Below are 19296 nucleotides of genomic sequence, written 5' to 3'. Positions count from 1 at the left end.
CAAAATCAAAAAGTAAATTTAAGAGGTAGTTGTTTAAGAGACAGTAATTTAAAAAAAAAAAGTCAGTAATTAAGATACTATCTTTCGGCTTCAAAGCCACTCTGTCATACTGTGGTCCTGTGGTACTGGGCCTACGATTAAGCAAACCATTTTTTCTGCTGAATCTTGTGCTTTTCAGTTAAAACTCTGTCAATGGTGGGCGCTGGAGAGAGACTGGAAGCTGAACGAAGAATGAACCCTTACTCCTTTCTGACTGCTTTCTGTTCTTGTCAGCAAAACCCTAGAATCTCTGGAGGGACCTTTGTTTCTAGTAGCACCTGATGTCACTTTGCATTTTTTCTAACACTTAACTTAACCAGTTCACTTCACCCATCAGAGACACCAGTCAGCTATACATCCTCCTGAGATGTATGCGTAAAAGCTCTGCAGGGCCCCTCTCTAAGCAGCTCAGCTTTAATAATTTTAATCTCCTCACTTTGCTCCTCCAGATCTAGGAATAGGAGCTGTACTAACACTGCTACCTCCATGATACTTTAGTGTTCCCTTTTGCATTCTTAATTCATCAATACCTACTTAACAATTTTTATATTAAATTCTCTCTGTAAAAACATCTGTTGTGGCTTCTGTCTTCTGACTGCATCCTGTCTCACAAAAGTGGTGCTTAGTTCCTAACTCTATAAATGTATTTGTTCATGGTAATAGGAATTCAACACATGGAACAGATTTCAACTACACAAGATGTATGGCCCAAGTGACAATTAACTAAAACAAACGAACAAAAAAACACAACTCTCCAATTACAAAATTAAATTAAATATCTCCCCAATTAAGCTTATCATCTACCAAAGGAAATATTAATACTTCAAAAACTGTATTTAAGAAGTTAATATCATCCTAATAAAAACAACACTCAGAATTTCCAAAGGTATGTAAGAAGTACCTCATCTTAAAAACAAACAAACAAAAAAACGTTCGAAGATCTTTGTATGTGAGCTGCCCACAGAACAGCGTAACAGCTGTAAGGCAATAAAAACTGCAAATTAAAAGCAATGACAATTTAATAAACTCAAAGAGAAATGAATGTGTGGTTGCTACAGGAAATTCAATTATAAGAGTAAATAAATTAGTTATTGAAAAAAATCCAATAAAACAATAAAACTCTCAGTTCCATCCCTGTCATTCTGAGTTATTGATTAACTAAAAATAATTAAGGCCAAGAAACAAAAAATAAGATACCTTTCACTATTAACATAAAATACTACATTCAGACCTATTAATAGGGGTTTATTGTTTTTGACAGTGGGTCCCCTAACAAGTGCAAAGCCCAGGTTTTTACAAATTCCTTCCCAATCTTCCAGTTGTCTTACATGGGCCATGAAACAAAAATTTCTTTAGGGACTTTTCCTTATCAAGTAGTTCCTCAACATTTAACAGTTTTCATTAAAAAAAACCCAAAAACCACTTTCTACATTCATTGATAGCCTTTGTTCATTTATATACCACTTCCTGCAAAATTACTTTGTTAGAGTAACCAGAGTGATCATTAGGCATGTCTGAGAACAAAGAACTGATTTCTGGAAAACATATACTTCAACTGGTGAAAGAGAATTGCACAAATGTGCCAGAGCGAAACCAGTTAGCAGCCTCAATGTGCTGAAGTGTAGAGTGAAAGGAATGGAAAAGCTAAGAGGAGACTAATATGAAGAGTTACTACAATGTACATGCAGTTACAAAAGGTATCATATACATAGGACAGAATGTTACCTTCAGCAGTTGTTCACCCACCAGCCATAGCACAATGTCTAAAACCTTCAAGGGAATGCAGGGGTTCTGAATAAATACAAAATAAGGCCAGGAAAAAATGTGCCATTGACTAGGAACATGCATAAGGAAGTCTAACTTTGAAAATTCACTCTAATCTAATCTTTACTATCCAGTAAGTTCTGTCTTATGAATAGAGCCAAGTAAACTAGTGAGTAGGAGGAAAGGAAATATAAATGGTTTTCAAAAGTCCCACAGAAGCTGCAGAGGTGAAAGGCTACAAATATCACCTACTGCAGCCTTACGACTCTCTCAGATGTGACAATTAGGTCTCTAAACCTGGACATGAGACCACCCATTTATCAAGAACTTGCACGGTTTGAATGATTGATCCCAATCTACCTCACTCTTACCTTTGAGAATCACTTCGCATAAACAAAGCTGCTGCTGACAGCAGTGTACTGGGTGCGTGATCAGTGTCAGAGCAGAGGACACGCTGAGCTCCCCATTCTAGCCTTGCGTATCTATTGTATGCATTACAAGTAAACCTGACAATCCTAGTTTGCCTAATAATTTCCCTTTACCTTGGTTTTATCTGCCTAACAAAGTACAAAAACGATTCCTGCATAGGAGATAACCTATTAAATGAACTGCTTCACTGCACAATCATCATTCCATTTTGATACAGTTTTTAAAGTTCAACTAAAAAAAATACAATAAAATACAGTACCAGTAAGAAGCATGGATACCAAAGGAGAGACAAAAAGAGTAATGGGTCGTAATGTCAAATATTGAAGCAAGAAAAGGAGAGCGAGAGTATAGATTTAAAGATACATTTAGATAAAGTAAGTTTAAGAGAGGAGCACAAATAGAGGCTGGACTGAAGGACCAAGCAATGTTGGCTTCCAACTTGAGTAAAGATCTTTCAAATAGAACTGGGTCAACAATCACATTAACAGATATTAATAGGCTAAAACAGAATGGAAGAGCTTTGCCCAGAGTTCTCTAATTACTCTAAAACAGAGGTTGGTAAATTTTTCTATGAAGGTCCAGGTAGTAAATATTTTAGACCTTGTGGGCCAAATGGTTTCTGTTGCAATTATTCAACTCTGCAATTGTAGCACCAGCACAGTCACAGGCAATATATAAATGAATGAGCAAAGCTGTATTCAAATAAAGCTATATTTATGAACACTAAAATTTGAATTTCATTTTGTTGAACTGAACTTAATAGAATGTTGTGTGTTACTTACGATATACCTCAAAAAGAAAAAGAAAATGCACTGAATCTATAGATGAATTTGGAGTGAACTGAGAGCTTTGTAACACTGTCTTCCTACCTAGGAAAGTAGTAGGCCCATTTACCTATGTCTTTTAAAATATCTTTCAATACAGTTTTATAATTTAAAAAAATACTATGTTCAATAATAACTAATATTTTGAGGTACAAAGCAAACCAAACAAGAACAAATGAAAAACTTTTGGGGAAAAATAATAGAGACATTTAAAAAGAATACTAAAATAAATGGAGAACTATTCCAAGCTCTTGGACAGGAAGATCCAGTACCGTAAAGTGTCCAGTCTTCTTAAAGTAATACAATAATAATCAAGCCTCCAATGGGCTTCTGATGGCACTTGTTGAGCTGACTCTAAAATTTGGAAGAGCAATGAGCCAAGCACTGTTGAGATATACCTGAAAAAGTAAAGGGCAGAGTACTGCCCTACCAGATACCAAGATTTACAAAGCTAGGATAATTACAACAGTTAAGATTTAGTGCAAGGATAGACCAACTCTGAACAAAATACAAAGTTCAGAAAGAGACAAAAATATATGAAACTCTGACATGTGATAAAAAAAGTAATGCAGGTCAATGGGGAAAGTAGAAACTATTCAGTAATAATATCCTAGAACGCAACAAAAAGCTGAGATAATGAATTATCGAGTTTTAAAAAAGGTATTTTCTTACCAAATATTAAAACTTATAGTAAACATTATAATCCCCAAGGGAAAATGGTAGTCATCCAAAATTCAAATTAAATGTTCAAGTAAATACTCCAAAACCACAGAGATCAAAAAGAAGGGCAAATAAAATTATCCACAGAACATACTTGTAATACAATTAAGACAAGTAATACTCCAAACTTCATTTTACAAGTTGAATTACAAATTATACTGAGGAAAGATAAACACCCAGGATCAGCAACGTCAACTACAGAGTCCTCACTGGAGAGAAACATCGGAGAAAAGAGTATGGAAGAAGAGGATTTCAGTAGTGGTGAACCACAGGCATCATATAAGATTCCCGCAGGACCATAGCTAAGTAGTACTTAGAAAAGGGAGGTATCCTTTCAAGCTTGGCAGAAAAAGACAATGAAGAAAGAGAAGGTAAAGACTGTTGAAACAAAATGGTATCACAGACTCAGAAGCAGAAAGCCCCCCGTGCATCATTCAGTTAAAAGATGCATTTCACTATACCAACAGAAGAGGGCATTTTGAACTAAAAAACTGAGTAAATTTTTTTCCTCTGGCCCCAAAGAATCACTTGTTATAAAAAAAAAAATTCTTAGGACATTTAAGGAAATTTGAATATAGAAATACTTAAAAGGAAGTGTACAGTTTGAGAATAAATTTACAGAAAATAAAAGTGTTGAAGGAACAAGTAAAATAACGTCACAAAGAAATCAGACAAATCCAGAATATGGGATAATCTGAAAGACAATTGGCCTAGATTCTTTAAAAAAGTCAGTATTTTGGCTGCAAAACTTGGTAAGGGAACTGTCTCATACATGATATTATGGTATTTTCTTGTACATGATGGTATTATGGTTACAATGGGGCATGCCTTTAAGTCTTAGAAGGTGTATATTAAATATTTATGGCCGAAATGTCATGATACTTACAATTAACTTTGCAGTTGTTGAGATTAAAAAAAGTATGTATGGTAATATATCTATATAGACAGAATTAAAACAAATACAGCAAATTCTATTTATTGAATCTAGGTGAAATGTGTTCACTGTGTGTTAACTTTGCTATACACTCACAATTTTTCATAATAAAAAGATTGGGAAAGCACTCACTCTAAGCTAGAGTAGGTACAGATAATAAATATGTCAGGAAAAAAATAAAAGAAACTACATAAACTAACCAAAACACATACAGTAATAATTCAATGAAGTAAAGAACATTTTTTTAGTTGCATGAACATTAATTGCCATGTGACAATCACATGGACATTGTTTCTTTAGTTGTTTAAAGAAACATGAGAAAAATAAATTAAAGTGGATATACTGTTACCTTACACAAAAATAAATTCCAGATGTTGTGAATTAACTACTTGTAAAATAATTAATGTTTCAGAATAAATCAGACTATTGTGTAAACTTGGGACTGGACAACAGTCCTTCTTTCAAGACAGGAAATATGTTAGTCAATAAGAAAGGATACGTACCTTCCTACCACAAAAAAAATTTAAGTTTTATGTAAAAATGCCACAGACAAAGAAGAAACTAAGAAAAATATCTGCAACTTTTAACACAAGGACAAAAGACCTAATATTTTCAAAACTGTAACAAACTGATGAGAAGACAAAAACACCCAATTAAAAAAAATGGGCAAATAATAATATGTAAGTCATAGAAGAGGATATGCTAATTCTTATTAATATATTTAAATATTCTGCAGCTCACTAGAATATAAACTCCAGGAGGGCAAGGTCTTTGTTTTTGTTCCATGACATTTCCCGAAGATTACAGAAATGGCAGCATGCTAAAAGCTTTCAGTAAATACCTAGTGGCTGCTGGCTAGGTAAATAGGTGAATAAAAAAATGCAAATTGAAAGAAAGAATCACTATTTTTTTACCCATCAAAATGGCAGTAATTAATGAGGCTGTTATCTTCAATACTGGAGAGGGTGAAATGTCTTTATCAAAATTAAAAACACATACAACCCTTGACTGAGCAATCTCATTAAGAGGAATCTACACTACAGATAAGCACCAGAACTTCCAAATATGTAAGTACACAGAGATCTGCATTCCTTGTAATGGCAGAAAGCTGCAAACAACCTGAATGAGACTAACAAGGAAACAGTTTATTATGGTATGTTACAATAATGTGGAACACTGTATACCTATCAAAAGGATGTAATAATTTTCATTCTTAATATTGAAGGATGATATTTTGTTTAAAAAAAGCAAGTTGATAAATGTTTACTAGTATGTGGACAAAAATAAAATCTAATCTGAATACTTACATAAATGAAAACAGAGTAAGTAGTGGAAGGATACATATCAAATTTACCACTGGTTACCTCAAGGCAATGGGATTAGAAGCAAGATATCATTAAAGTTCTTTTCCAAACACCTTTCTATTGTTTGACTTAATAGTGAGCATACCTTTTATGCTTAAAAAAAAAAAAACCCCACAAATTATGCATTTCACTTCATTAGTAAGAAACACACAAATTGGTTCTAAAAAAAAGGACAAGTTAATGAAAAAAGTTAGTTTAAACCCACAACATGCCCATCATAGAAATAATGCTTTTTACAATTCAACTATATTATAAAGTATGTGTTAAATATAAGCCTGGGATTACAGTTATTACAAACATCTAATTTAGACAGGTCAAGGATAGTGAGTCTAACTAAGGAGACATTCCTCACATGAACAATCTATATTAATATTTCACTCTTTTCAAAGGCAAACCTCAAATCAATTTACATATCCATATGAAACTATAATTTGCTAACACCTAAATCTCAGTCAAAATGTGTAGGCAAATGAAGCATGGAAGGACCAAAATGCTAACAATATTAACATTAGTTGGTAAAATAATAAGCATGGACTACTACTATAGTTATCTTTGTTAAGTTTAAGACCTTGAACTTTCCATATGGTCTCAATGCCTAACACGAAGTCTTGCACATAGTAGGCTCTATACAGCTACAGATAAAAATAATCTATGAAGAGATTGGGTCTTCAGTTGCCTATTAATTTCAATCCAAGTAGTTTGGCTGTTTATGTATTTTATCACTTCTCTTAAACATTCTGAACGCTTCAAAAAATAAACCACGCACAATGAAATGTCTTTATTGCTTTAAGTTTTCTGTAAGAGGTAAAACAGAATGGAGGTCAATGAAAATAACTACAGTAAAACATACATTCTTATACATAGCAGGCAAGCCGGTAACTTATTAACAGTAACGTCTCTTGCTAACTCGAATCACATTTATCTTAAAACCAGAGTTAAGAAAGATAGCACCAGGGTGTTTTATGATGGACAGCCTATGATACAAGATTCAAGGAAATCTAAGACAAAATGGTTACTAGTCAATCCCTAAATTCAAAATTTAAGTTCTACTGTTTTGCTATATGGGATAAAAATAAGTATCACATGCATTATTTGTTAGGGGATACCCCAGAGATGGTCCAAGAAGCCCTTAACAGTGGGCCAAGCAATGAGTTCTCATTTAATCTCTGCTAACAACTGTCTGATCTTTGTTATATCATTTAACTCCATGGGGCTCAGTCTCTTCATCTGAATCAGGATTAGATCATCTTTATTGACCCCACTCCTTCAGAGTTAAAATCTTCTGGGTTTAGTATCTTTTACTGTCACTATGGAAGGAAAAAAGGAATATAGCAAAACCCAAACAGAAAAGTTACTTGGTTTTACATAAAGTTCAAAAACAAAAAATTGAGGGTTACCAGTTTAAAAACTGGATTTTGAGATTAAACAACAAATGCTGTGAGATTTGTTTTATAAGTATGTATGAATTCTCATAATCTTTAGTTTAAAGAAACAACTTTATTGTTAGCATGAAAGGAGAAAAATGGGCATCATCAGAATAATTTGAGGAAAACATATTTGGACATTCTTAAAACCCAAGTCAGACAACGTAAATGAAGTAAAGCAAGTTTAAATATCTTAGAGATGCAATAAGTACTATGGAATTTGAAAAGGTGGTAGTTACCTAATTATAAAAATTGAAAGTTAAAATCATTTCAAAACAGTCTTTTATACAAGATGAAAATAAAGAGAGAATAATCTGTCTACTTGAATGAGAGAACGAAAAAACTTTGAAAATCGATAATCTGGTCAACGATGTATCTTTGTAATTATATACAAGCCTCAAGGACAAATTACTAACCTCAAAATGTGGTTAGTAATAAACAACAATTACATCATCATCTAATTCAATCTTTATTTTTTTTTAAAAAGTAGCCAAAATAATTGATATAGGAACAGAGATATCATAACTCAGAAAATAGAAATTTTAAATAGACAATTGCAAAAAGGAGATAATAGAAAGTATTTCTGTTTGCAATGAAAAGTTACAGGTTTGCTTATTTCCAAATACTCTCTTTCTCTGGGAATCATACTAGTTGAGCTTCTCAATGACAGATTTACAGATGTTGAAAGGTAGTGATCATTACTATAAATTATAATCTCAAAGCAATAAAATCTAGAAGAATCCTTATTTACCCAGTGAGATTATTGTGATGGCAGAATAGCAAAGTTATTTTCTTTCTTTGCCCTCTTATTAGATGCATGACCCTATGCAAGTTACTTAACTTCTCCAAACTTTAGTTTGCTCATCAGTAAAATCAGGATAATAAAAGTATCTAACTCAGAGAATTTGGGGTTTAAATAAAAAACTATGTATAAGAACACTCTATAATTTTTTAAAAAATTATTATCTAAAATACTAAACAATCAGGTATCTTTAGCAATTGTATTCCAAGCCATTAAGCAAAAACAAAAAAAAGAAAGAAAGAAAGAAAGAAAGAAAGAAAATGGGTTTACCTAGATTCCTATAATGAAGTTACAAATCTTATTTAGAAAATGGACAACTTAAGGGAATTCACTTTATCCTTATTCTAATTAGTAAAGCACAAAGGTAACATATTAGCTCTTACAGTAATAATATATTCATATGGAGCCCCACCTCCTTTATTTAATTTTCCCTGGCTCTAAGGCCACACATTTCTGATATGAGAACAGACTGGCACACTGAGCCAAAGAACTACATATTAAACATAATCCCTATTGGTTTTAATTAACTGGATAGGTTACTTTCCTGAAAACAGCATATATCTTTTTAATCCTAACATATATCTCTGGGAGAAATAAATTAAATTCTAAAACTTCAAAAGTAGTCAGGATTCCAAAGAGACTCACTTTATTTTTATTTTGGTAATCTTATCTGAAAGAAATTTGTTAAACTCAGTGACCTGTGATTGGCTTATATCACTATTATATACCTCCACCCACCATGATACCATGTGTTCCTTATATACTTAGAAGTAGCAAATGAATTGCCTGGACTGGATCACCATTATATTCCACATAAATTTAATTAAGAGAAAGAAAATGTGTACTCTAAAAGGCAGAATAGTTAAAAAGAGAGGGTAGTCTTGCCTTCAAGTATCTGCAAAGATCATGTTAACAAATAATTCATCTTCCCTGCTAAGTGATAAGGAGGCAGATTTTAATGTAATATAAAAATTAATTTATCAAGAATTGAAATGGGCTTATAACCTTTCTGGAGGACACTCTAAAAAACTGAAAGAACATGAAAAATCCCTGCACTTTTTAATTCAGTAAACTTTAGAAATTTATTCCTAGGAAATGATTGGAGACACGCTGAAAGATATAAATAAAAGAATAACGGCACAGTTTACAACAGCAGAAAATACTGAAAGCAGCCCAGATACTACTTAGCCACAAATAGTGTTCAATTAATAATTTAAGACAATGAAAAAATGCTCAGGGTAAAATACAAGTAAGAAAAAAACATATACAAAACTACATGATGAGTGATGCCAATTCTGTCCTAAGAAAATATCCGCATGTTTAAAAATAATCAGAAAAGTAACTATGAAAGTAATTGGAAGAAAGTACATCATAATTTATCAGTTCACTATACTACATACAGTGGTACTGTAGGTGCTTCTTGTTCCAAATTTTAATCCATGATCACGTATTACTTGCATCAGATGCTGAATTAATCATCTATCAGGAATATTTTGAAAGAAATTGATATTGAATAGTAAAATGGGCAATATGACTTCCAATGTCCCTTCTAATTCAAAGACTCTACAACTCTAGTAAAACTTTCTACAACTAATTTAAAAATCAATAAGCCTCTGCTGAGAACAGAAAATCTAAAGTTAAGCTTTCAAAGGACTGACAGCCAAGAATGACATTAATTTCTGAAGGAACAACAATATCCTCTGGCTAATAGCTCTTTTCTTAGATAGAAAATGGGCAGTGAACCCAAATGAGCAGTGGCAAGCAAAACAAACAGAACAAAATTAGAATGAATCTGCAAATGCCCAAAAGAAGCAGGAGGAGGAGGAAGGAATAAAGTTCTTCCCCTTATTTTTACCAAAAGGGCTGTTGTCTAGATGATGACATTAATCTGTGATTAATGTAGTGTAGTAATTAATGACTACAATCACAAAAGTTACCTAACATTTTAAAACCTGGTGTATTACAAACCAGAGAAGGGTGGGGTAGTAATGGGGGCAGTGTGGCATTAAGCAAGTCTCTGTTTCTTTAAAAAGAATATCTGATTTTATCAATTTGATTAACACCAGGATTAAGTGACCTCTGGTAGGTAAACTACAATGGCAATTTTTACCTACCTCTGGTAGGTAAACTATAATTGCAATTTTTATCTAAGAAAAGTAAAACATGAAAAACAGAGTTAATTGCAAACCACCAACTCAGATTCACAACAATACTATATATTATCACCTTGCAGTTCAAATATCCATTTTATCCATTTTAAGTTAAATAAGACAGTTTCATGAAATAATTATGATAAAATCATAGATTAGAAATCTATAACTCAAAATTAAGGAAAACCATTCCCCTTGTGATAACTAAAGGTAGCACTGCTACAAAAAAACCACCATAGAATTTCATATACTTTTAACCAGAGATAAGAATGTGTAAAAAAAATATGTAATAGGATATGATAACTAACATTTGGATCAGAATATATTCGTATAATTGCAAACAAAGAGAAAATAAATACTAAAATATATATTACTCAAAATATTCAGAGAAATCAGTAAGACATTCCTGTTTCACAGTATTTTATCTATTTATATGCATATAAAATACAAATATATGTATATATTTATTCATACACATATATGTATACATATACCATACCACCTTTCTTGCTAGTTATATGACACATTAAAGATAGTTAAAATGAAATAATTATGATAGTTTTCCTATGGTTAGAATATCACAGGACTTGGAAAATAATGTTTGGCTGTATAGAAAGATCAAGAAAACACAACTTACAGAACCTGATCAAAATACATAGTTTATTCCTTTTTGTTTTTAATAAATGAATGATAGACAAAAAGAGAAAAAATGAAAGTCCTAAAGACTATGATTTCCCCAGCAGTTATCATAAATAAAAATAATCTCTTTTTTCAAATTTAAACACAAATGTATTAACAAAAAAAAAAAGGAAAGAAAAATACTATCCTTTTAAATAGGGTAAGTATTAAATATTTACCCTTGTTTGTACAGGATTCATTCTATCAGAAAAACATGGCAGAAACTAGCACCTGAAAAGTATTCATGGTGTTCAAATTAGTATATGAAAAAATACACATTAAAAAAATTAAAATGCCCGATATGCTAGAAACAGTTCAAATATGATCAAAGATATACTATGTGCAGAATGACTGCATAAAACCTGTTTTCCCTATTTATTATTATCTAACCCACAAATCATTTTTGAGGCAGTTTTACTTGACCACCACCCATTTCCTATTGTGACAAGTGATTCAATACCCAAGTATCTTTAACCGTTTTTTTAATGTTGTAAAATTTAAGGCCCTCCTACCTAGATAAATGCATAAAAATATAAAGTAAATCAGTATTTCTTTAACAACTATAGCATCTGAAAATTAATAGCCAAATTTTTAAAAACCTGCTTCCTCCTTAAAAGCAACAGCAAAAAAATCCCCCAAAAACCTCCCTTAAATATCTCCCTTTAAAAATGGCATCTGAAAAATAAACATGCTCAAGAAACACTAATTCATGTATATTCTGATAAGAAATAGCAATTTACAATATTTTAAACATTTTGAAAAGGCAGCACATTCTTCTGCGTGTTGCAAAAGACTCCAGATCTGCAACCATGCTGCAGTCATGAATAAACATATTCCTCCGAAGTTCTAAGTATGTGTGGCCATATCAAGGGCACATCAGATTTGAAATGGATTTACATTACCTCCAACTTTAGGGCCACCTGCTGAACCAGGCTTCCTTGCACTGTTGACTGGATTTCCGGATGCTTTAGGTGCAGGAACCTTGAAGGCTGAAGAAGCTGATGATGGCCTATTTCCATCCACTGATTCTTCATCATCAAAGCTTTTATCTGTACAAAGCATTAGGAAAATGTATTTTAAGATAACTAAGCTTTGTTCCATTTTCCATAAGACTGAAAAATCAAATAAAGCTATATATAAAAATCATAACTTTGTGATATTATACAATAAAGCTCCTTTGAATAAGCATTTATATATTGTCTAACACTATATAAAATAACCCAGTGTAATTTAAAATCAGATTGCAATGTTATCATATTTACTCCCTGTATCTATAAAGTCAAAACATTAAACCAAATATATTAACTCTAAAGATAAAAAAAGCATTCTTCTTTTTTTTGCTGCTAATATAAGCATTTTCTGTCAGCTCCTCCCACAGTGCATCTTTCAGCACACCCTGCCTTATTCCTTATACCCAGATTCTGCAACTTACAATCACAGATCCGTTTGCAAATCAGTCGCCTCATTCCTCTGAAAGCTCTTAATTTTCCTCCCCCTAGGATGCTCCCAATGGTTCACATGGCCAAATACAGTAGATTTGATACTAATCAAAGATTCTATCAAAAATAGATAGAAACAACCACAGAACCACCACTGAGGTTTGTGCCGGCATTTTTCTTTCTCTTCCCTGCCCTAGGTACTGTAACAGCCAATCAGCTACAAGGTGACATCATCTTATGGCAGCTACTGCCAGACGAAAGGTAAAAATTCTCCATGTATTTAAAAAATTCTCTATGCAGCTGCAATCTTTATTCTGTATCAAAATTTCAAAGGCATTCAATTCTAAAGGTTTATAAACCTAAATTTGTATTCTCTTATTTGGCTAACATAAAAACTTATACAAATAGGAAATAGGGTTTTATGCAATATTCATTCTGCTGATGTGCTTATTATTGCATCAGTAGAGCATGGGATATCACAGTGCTCATTAGTGCGCATAATTAACTCTGTCATCTAACAATTTACTGTTTATTTAAGTCACAGAAACCAAACTGAACAATTTGTTTTCATAAATGACTCAAAAATATTCTATAAAGCTCCTTTCAGAATATTTATGAATGACCACACTAGTATCATCTCCTTGTATAAAATGAAACACCTCTATCTCCACCCCCACCCCACCCTCACAAGATGTATGCATTTTACTTGTCTGAGAAGTTGGTTTTCTCTAGGACCCTGCACAATCCAACCATGACAAACAAGATGGGCGAGGCAGAAGAGGCAGCTTTACCACAGGCTTCAGATCAATACACTAGAATCTTTTCCTTTCAATCTGCTTCCCTTACCTACACAAATACCCAAATCACGGAGGAATAATCGTTCCTATAATATTAAATATATATATTTAAAGGAAATACACCCAATGAGTATTAAAAGATTATTTAAGTAGAAACAAGAGAATCAAATATAAAGCCACATTCCTTTTCAGCAAGTGTTTTTTCTTAAATAGCATGACTTGTAGGAAAACAATTATCTTCTAGTTAAAAAAATAATTTTTCTTTCTTAGCATTAACACTATTAAGGGAGTCAGTTTGGATTTTGTAAAACTCGTGCTCTATGTAGACTACTATGATAAAAACACTAATACAATTCCATATAAACTTTTTTTGTCACCACCATGTTAAAAATGTAGCTAAGAGAGACAGAAGACATACAAATCTACGGAAAGATGAGGACTGAATAACTGAGTAGCCAGAAGTTCCCATGGAAACAGTGCTCTGTTCCTACAAACACACAAGAATCGAAGAGTAAATGTCTCTACTATCTTAAAAAAAATTAACTCTTAACCTTCTCAAACTACTGAGAAATTAGTTTTTAACTTCTTATCAAAATTAGGCAGAGAAAAGTAGAGAAATCATAACTATGCAGGCTCAGTGAATTTTCACAAAATTAACATTCCAGTGTAACCATTCTCCAGAGCAATCAATTATTGTAAGCATCTTGCGAGCACCCTCGCCAAACCCCTCAAAGTCACTAGTTCCTACCAAAGCTAACTAGTCTTGACTTTTAACACCATAAACTGGCTTTGCCCATTTGTGAACTTCATATAAAAGGAATTATACAATAGGTACTCCGGTACTTGGCTTCTTTTCACTCAATATGATGTGTGGAAGATTCATTTTCATTATAGTCTTCTAGTGGATGAATGTACCACAACTTATTAATATCCATTCTACTCTTGATGGACATTTGAGTTGTTGCTAGTTTGAGATTATTATAAAATAGTACTCCTGAGAGGTAAGCAAACAAAGTTAAAGTATTTCAAGGCTTTTTACCATTACTGTGGAAGTAGTCAACTTCCCTAGGTAATTTATTTTAGATTGCAGTAAGTCAAAGGTGTATTGCAATACATTGTAACCTCTAGAGCAGGAGTGCACAAACTGTGGTCCAGGACCAGCAGCTGAGCACCACCTGGCAATGTGTCAGAATGCAAATTCTCAGAGGCTACCCCAAATCTACTGAATCAGAGACTCTGGAAATGGGGGACCAGCAATCTGTGTATTAGCAAGTCTTAGTAGTGATTCTGATGCATGATCAGATTCTGATACAGCAGGAGTTGGCAAACTTAGTCTATAAAGGGCCATATAATAAATATTTTAGGCTTTACAAAACACATGTATATAGCCTCTGTGCAACTACTCAATTATACCAATGTAAGCGCCAAAGCAATGATACACATTATGTAAACAGATGGGTGTGGCTGTTTCAATGAAATTTTACGTATAGAACAGAAAGGCATCTGAATTTGGCCTGCAAGCAATAGTTTGCCAATTCCTGCTCTAGAGAGACCACTAAAATAAGAATAAGTGTATACATAAATAAACTAATAAAAGAAAACTAAAATAAAAAAATTGATTAACTGAAAAGAAGCAGGAAAGGAGACAAAAAGGAAGCTAAAACAAGTGGATAAAATAATAGATAAAGTGGCAAAAATAAAACCAAATATATCAATAACTACCTTAAATATAAATGAACTAAATATTCCAAGAAAAAGACCAAGACAGAATTTTTAAAAAAGGTTGCTTAAATGAAATATACTTTACATATAAGGTCACATTAAAATAAAAAAAAGTGATAGAGACAGAGACAGACCAATGCAAACACAAAGCAAAAGAAGCTGGTATAACTACACTAACTTCATACAAAGCAGCTTGAAGAGATATTACTAGAAATAAAGAGACTTTTAACAATGATAAAGGCATAAATCCAAAACCCTAAATCAGAATCCTAAATTTTTAGGAACCAGTAACACAGCTTCAAACACATGAAGCATAAAAATGAAAAACCAAAACGAAAAATAGGCAAATCTACAATAACAGAGAGAAATAAACTTTTATCCATATCCAATAAAATTATATTTTTTTGGACTAGAAGCTAAAAGAATGCATTAAACTACATCATCACAAGCCTCCCATTAAAAATAGCTTGCAATTTATTTAGAGGTTAGAAATATGCTAGGCTTAAAAATATTTTTTTTTCTTTTTTATGTCTTATCTTTTAATGTATTAAAAATATCAAGTCTATATTAAATCTCAGGTACTTATTTATTTTTATAATCTGTATACTAAAATACATCTGTGTTATTTTGAGGTAGGGTTGAGGCATACACTAAAAGAATATACTCCTTTTATTAAAAGTATTTTCCTAATAATTATATAATACCAGAACAAATCAGTTATATTTCTTCCTAGCACTTCTCATTTCCTGAAATAGATACTCTTATGAGTGAACTAAAAGCTGGACTAAAGTAGGTAGAACTTTTTCTTATTTATGCTATAATCCTGTTACCTACAACAATCCCAAAATAACTATCATAGCTAACTCTTCTTCCTGCTTCCTACCCTTGCCCACACCCTCTAATTTTTTTTCAACATAATGTGTCCACATCACATCACTGCTCAAAATCCTCCTAGGACTCCATAAAAAGGCCCACGAGGACTCCAGGACCTATGAGATCTTAGATACCACACAGCTTTCTATAACCTCATCCTCTATCCACTATCCTTGTCTCTCTGCAATCTGGCCTCCCCAGGCTCCTCGCTGTGACTCCTACAGGCTCTACACTGGTTCCCTTTGCCTAAAGTACCTTTCCCCTTCTTAGCCACACTGTTTACTCATCTCCTTCAAATCTTGACTCATCCTTTACTTTCTCAAATTGGTCATACCTGGATACTAAAATTGTAACCTTCCAAAATTCTGACACTACTGTTCTATCCCTACACAACCATCCTTTATTTTTTCCCGTAGCACTTAACCATTTATATATTTTACTTATTTTATTATTTCTCTCCTTCCCCTGAAATGTACTGTCTATTAGGGTGAGAACTTTCGTCTGTTTTGCCAACTGCTGTATCTCCCACATGTGGAACAATGCTCAGAATGGCATATTAAGTAGTATAGAGACTTTTGGTCCCTAGTAACAGCATCAGTAGGTTATTTGAAACAAAACTCTAAGGCAAACAAACTATACCCATGGAAAAAAGATACATTTAAAAATATCCCCTGAAAAACAATAAATACCTGACAAAATAGCAAGAGATATAAGAATGAAACTTCTATATTTGAATTTTTATTCTGAATGCCTGTGGGGCAAAGGGAACAAAATTCAAAACCCACATAAGATCCAGACTCTAACAGGAGAGTCTTCCCACCAAAAGCTGGTGTACCAAATGTGTATACAGTTGCCCTTGAACAACACAGGTTTGAACTGCACTGGTCCACTTATATGTGGATTTTTTTTCAATAAATATCTGTACTGTTTAGATCTGTACTTGGGAGTCCACAGATGTGGAAGGCTACTGCATACATTCATCTACACCATTTTATATAGAAAACTTTGGCATCCAATTTTGGTATCCACAGGGGTCCTAGAACCAGTCCTCCTTGGACACTGAGGAGAGTTAAGTTTTAGGGGAGTCAAAGGTTACATGCACATTTTCGACTGCATGGGGGAACTGCATGTTCAAGGGTTAACTGTACTCTCAAGGTTAAAGTGAACCATAAGTAAGCCCTTAACTTCTAGTAGTCTTTTATTCTTTTCAAACTTTTCTCAAAAGAGGACAATAAGAAAAGTAAATCAAATGGCGTATTTCATTTAGGTCAAATGCTTGGGCAATCAAGACATTCAAGCCCTAAAACTTGGTAGGTAAACACTTGCAGTACTCCCAAGCAGCAGCCAAAGCAAATGTAAAACTTTCCTAGAAGAAATTCTCTGGCCTCACATTATTTGCAAAATAATTTTCCAAAGGTCACTCATTATGAGAAGAAACAAGACACCATGAACAAGAATAGAAAAAAAAGACAATAGGAACAGATCCACTTTAAATCCTAAAATAATTATTAAGCACAGACCACAAAATATCTATACTTGGAGGCTTTTACTAGGCAAGCTTGAAAATAACTTCAGGAATGAGAAAATTATTAAAAAGTGACATCGATTTTTTAAAACAAGCAGAACTTCTAGAAATAAAAATAACAAATTTAAATTCAGTGGGCAGGCACAACAGTAGATTAGACACAGCTCAAGGGATCATTAGTGAACTGCAAGATAAATCAGAAAAAAAATTACCTAGGATCTATATAGTAAGTGCCTTAATATTTACTGAATAAGCAAAAAAGAATCAAATACTGAAAGTAACCTATAAATTATAATTACATTGACACTTCTGTTCTCGCTTGAATGTTTCAGAAAAGATACACTATGGTTTGGTGCAGAAACAGAACAAGATGAACATATTATGAAGTATTAGAGAACACATACTAATAGCGTGAGGAGGCTGTAGTAGTTATGGTATGACGGAGAGAAAAATGAGAGGACCTGATAAGAGGAAAAAGATGGAGATGGAGGAGGAGAAACAGATATAGGAGGAGATGGCAGAGGAGGCAGAAGGAATGATAGGGAGGAGATGGAAAAAAAGGAGGAGGAGATGGAGGAAGAAATGGACAAGAGGAAATGCAGGAGAAGGGAAAGAGGAGGAAGAGAGAAATAGAGGAAGAAGAAATGGGAGAAAGGAGGAAGAAGGGACTAAGAGGAGGGAGAGGAGAAGGACAGGGAGAAAGAGAGAGGGAGGAATAAAAAAGCTCAAGCAGGGTAAGGCTTTATCTTATGTTGCCTTCATATTACACTTGGAAACTGTCCTCAGTAGGCACTGAGCTACTATAGCCCACAATTCCCTATCGGCATGCCTTAAAGTCAAAAGCTCTAGAAGTCTTTTGCTTTTTAAATTCATCTGGCAGCAAATTCTGAATTGATTTGAATTCAGTGTATGGAAAAACATAATGTGAACTGACACAGGTTATTTATTGTCTTTATTTCATTTACTGCAAAAAATATTAGTGTTCTTGATTACAAGGTACAGCACCAAATGCAGTCAGGGTTGCTATATAATACATGGTATAATCATATTAACTTCGCTAAAGTCTGACATGTTCTGAATTCCACAATACAGTGATCCCAAGATTTCAAATATGAAATTATAAATTTTTATAACCATAGTCAAGTCCCTTCCTTTTTTTTTCCCTTCAAAGAAAAGCCATATACATATTCAAATGGCTATTCAAACTCCACTTTTACAAGTACACACATTCCAAAACATGAAATTTCAACTTCTGAATGAGTATGAAAGATGAAAAACTGCTTCATCTTAAAAGGCAAACGAAAGAGCAAGTCAAAACTTCATACCATGTCTCATTTAAAAAAAAATTTTTGTGTAAATTTTCTTCAGTGAACCAACCAACCAGTTCAGCAAGAAGAACCCACAACACGATGGACATTTATGCACAAAATAGACTCTGTTTCATATTAAGTTGTTTCTTATACCAAAGTTCCTCTTTTCACTTGAAACCATATCCTTCCTTATTCTAATTAAAACAATGAGCAAGGGGACTCTGGATTTCTGAACTGTTTTACCCTCTTGCATATCCAGCAATGATCATGGCTATATCAAACAGCTAAATTAGCAACTTAAACTAGGAAACAATAATCGTATAAAGTATATGTCATAAATATCTCAGAAAATTCAAACAAATTTTAGTTGTCTGCACTTCCCACTCTGCTTTTACAATAGGATACTCTCCTTGGCTTTCCTCTGACTTCACAGGTCCCTCTTGCTCAGTTCCTCCCTCTTTTACCCAACCATTAAATGTTAAATAGCATCCTTCCCAGACCA

The 19296-nt window shown here is 33.2% G+C and overlaps 1 protein-coding gene across 50 annotated transcripts in view; it reads right to left on the bottom strand.

Moving 5' to 3' along the window:
- CLASP2 (cytoplasmic linker associated protein 2) overlaps positions 1-19296 on the bottom strand; it is a 159222-nt gene that overhangs the window by 95037 nt on the left and 44889 nt on the right. For 38 of the 50 annotated variants that reach the window (XM_054594914.1, XM_054594921.1, XM_054594916.1 and 35 more), the window contains exon 8: positions 12031-12177. In XM_054594914.1, the coding sequence (XP_054450889.1) occupies positions 12031-12177 (147 nt within the window). Of the gene's footprint in view, positions 1-12030; positions 12178-12560; positions 12865-19296 lie in introns of those variants that run through there. The other 12 variants (XM_054594959.1, XM_054594953.1, XM_054594956.1 and 9 more) reach the window with 1 other exon arrangement.

This window comes from Pteronotus mesoamericanus, unplaced genomic scaffold (genome assembly GCF_021234165.1).
Source record: "Pteronotus mesoamericanus isolate MK-2021 breed Mesoamerican mustached bat unplaced genomic scaffold, CSHL_Meso_final scaffold_54, whole genome shotgun sequence".
Classification (NCBI taxonomy): Eukaryota; Metazoa; Chordata; class Mammalia; order Chiroptera; family Mormoopidae; genus Pteronotus; species Pteronotus mesoamericanus.
The sequence above is the reverse complement of the archived record's forward strand: the minus strand, read 5'-3'. Positions and strand labels throughout refer to the sequence as shown.